Here is a 2,473-nt window from a genome sequence, read left to right on the forward strand (position 1 = left end):
AGGTGTGGCCACATTTATAGCTGCCCACACAATCCGGGTAACAACTAGCAGTGGGACAACTCTGTGAACTTCCTTATGTGGCTCAGCCAAAGTCCTGACTTGAACCCTATAGAACAGTGGTTCTTAACCTTGTTGGAGGTACTGAACCCCACCAGTTTCATATGCGCATTCACCGAACCCTTCTTAATTGGAAAAATTAAATATGATTTTTTCAAATTCAAAACATAGGTATATATTTATACATAGGTGCACAAAGTGAATAAAACCATTAAAGAACAAAGCCATTAAGAACAAAGAACAAAACCATTAAAACATGATTTTCACACAAAAATAAAAACATAATAATGAATATTTACTGCAAATCAGTGTGACTTCTGCTGTTGTCTTTCAGAGACCAGGTCAGAAATGCGCGGCTTTACCTTGGCAAGTGCCACTCTCATGTCATTTTCGCAACAAAGTCTGTTCCTTTTCTTCGTTTTTATGTCCAGCATCCTTGAAAAGGATTGCTCGCAAAGATATGTTGTAACAAACGGTATGAAAAACTCTAGAGCTTTCTTAGCAATAACAGGGTACGTTACCATTTGTTGACACCAAAACGTTGAGAGCGTTGTTGTTCTGAAGAGTTGCTGTTGAACCTGGCTCTGCTGAAGTTCAATGATTTCATCGAGGTATTCATCATTGACATCTGTTGTCTCAACACTAAATGTGAACGGCTGTCTCACCCATGCTGGATATGACTCTTGTAGGGAAGTATCCATCAAGAGACGTTGCAAGCTCATCTAAGTGCGTGGCAATTGCTTGCTTCAGTTCCGTGGGTACAGAAATGTCTCCGATTCCAGATACATCTTCGATCTTACTTACACAGTCGTCTAGCAGGGAAAAATTTGCGAAGTTATCGTTCTCTATTCGTCGTTTCCATAACGGTAGCTTTTTTTGAAAAGCCTTCAGGTTTTCTTCCGCTTCGATGATGTTGACTCCACCGCCCTGCATCTGTTGATTGAGATGATTTAGAGCTGCAAAGATATCAGTCATGTACGCTAAAATGAGAATGAACTCAGAATCTTTGAAGCAATCTGCATGACAATGTTGGTGCTCTTGCAAAAACAGGGCTAATTCCACACGCACGGCAAAAACACGATTCAACACCTGTCCCCGGGATAACCACCGAACGTTGGAATGGTACAGAAGTACCTCAAATTCAGATCCCATTTCTTTACACAGCTCCCTGAAGATGCGGTGCCTCAGAGCACTATTTCGCACATAGTTCACACATTCCACTACAATTTTTAATACTTCTGCCAGTTTTGGAGGCAAGGTTTTTGTTGCCAATGCATGCCTATGCAGAATACAATGCGTAACAATGATGTGTAGTGCATCGGCTTTCACTAGCGCACCAAAACCAGACTTTCTTCCCAGCATAGCTGGAGCTCCATCCGAACAAACTGCAGAAACCATATCCCACGAAAGATTGTTGTCTTTGAAGAAGTCATCCACAAGTTTCTTCACATCGGCTGCCTTAGTTGTTGTTGTAAGAGGCTTACAAAATAAAAACTCTTCCTTTATCACGTCGTCTTTCACATAGCGCACGAATACTGCAAGCTGGCTTAGATTGGAGACGTCTGTGGTCTCGTCGAGTTGAAGGCTGAATTTTGCCGGGCTTGAAATCAGATCTGCAACTATTTGAGCCAAGATGTCTTTGCTCATGTCCTCTATTCTGTCGCTGATGGTGTCATTTGAAAGAGGAATTTGGGATAACTTAACTTCAGCCGCTTTTCCCAGCATGATATTCGCCATCTTCAACACAGCTGGTTTTATGAGTGTTTCACCAATGGTGTGGGGTTTGCCCTGCTTTGCGATCAGGTAAGCAACTTCGTACGATGCTATGAGGATCGGTTTGTTGATGGGTACAAAGCCGAGAACAGGCAGACTAGCCTTTTCATCGAATCTGGCTCTCCTCACCTTGAATTCAGCGAGCGTTGTGTTCTTGTATTTTCCATCTCCATGCAGCTTAAGGAAGTGTTCTCTTAGTTTTGCCGGTGCTAGACTAGAATTGCTCAACTTGGCATTGCAAATCATACAGTTAGGACGCTGACTCCCATCACGTTCCGTTATACATGTGAATCCATATTGTACATATTCGTCCGACCACTTTCTTTTTTTGCTCGACATAGTTAGTATGAAGGGATAGGCCAAGCGATGTTGCGTGATCACCTGCAGCCAATGATGGACAAGCGGGGCGAGTCGGGTGTGTGTCTTGACCTCCAGGGCCGGACTGGGGATACAAAGCAGCCCTGGAAAAAAAATCTATGTCAGCCCCATAAGTCACTGCGCCTAATATACTACTGCCCCCCCCTCTCCACTATCTAATACACTGCTGCCCCCTCCCCACCACCCCCAATACACTGCTGAACACCCTCCCACCCCCCTAATACACTGCTTATCCCCTCCCACCCCCTAATAAACTGCTGACCCC

At 43.9% G+C, this 2,473-nt stretch overlaps 1 protein-coding gene across 1 annotated transcript; it reads right to left on the reverse strand.

Moving 5' to 3' along the window:
* Nucleotides 1-699: 699 nt before the first annotated feature.
* On the reverse strand, nt 700-2,169 carry LOC121008809 (protein ZBED8-like). The gene has a single exon (XM_040441504.1). It carries the CDS (start codon nt 2,167-2,169, stop codon nt 700-702), a length of 1,470 nt encoding a protein of 489 aa, XP_040297438.1.
* Between the last annotated feature and the right edge of the window lie 304 nt (nt 2,170-2,473).

Source organism: Bufo bufo, chromosome 7 (genome assembly GCF_905171765.1).
Source record: "Bufo bufo chromosome 7, aBufBuf1.1, whole genome shotgun sequence".
Taxonomy (NCBI): domain Eukaryota; kingdom Metazoa; phylum Chordata; class Amphibia; order Anura; family Bufonidae; genus Bufo; species Bufo bufo.

Bases quoted from the DNA above. Each gene is read 5' to 3' on its own strand.
- LOC121008809 (XM_040441504.1), bottom strand. From the start codon at position 2,169: ATGTCGAGCAAAAAAAGAAAGTGGTCGGACGAATATGTACAATATGGA.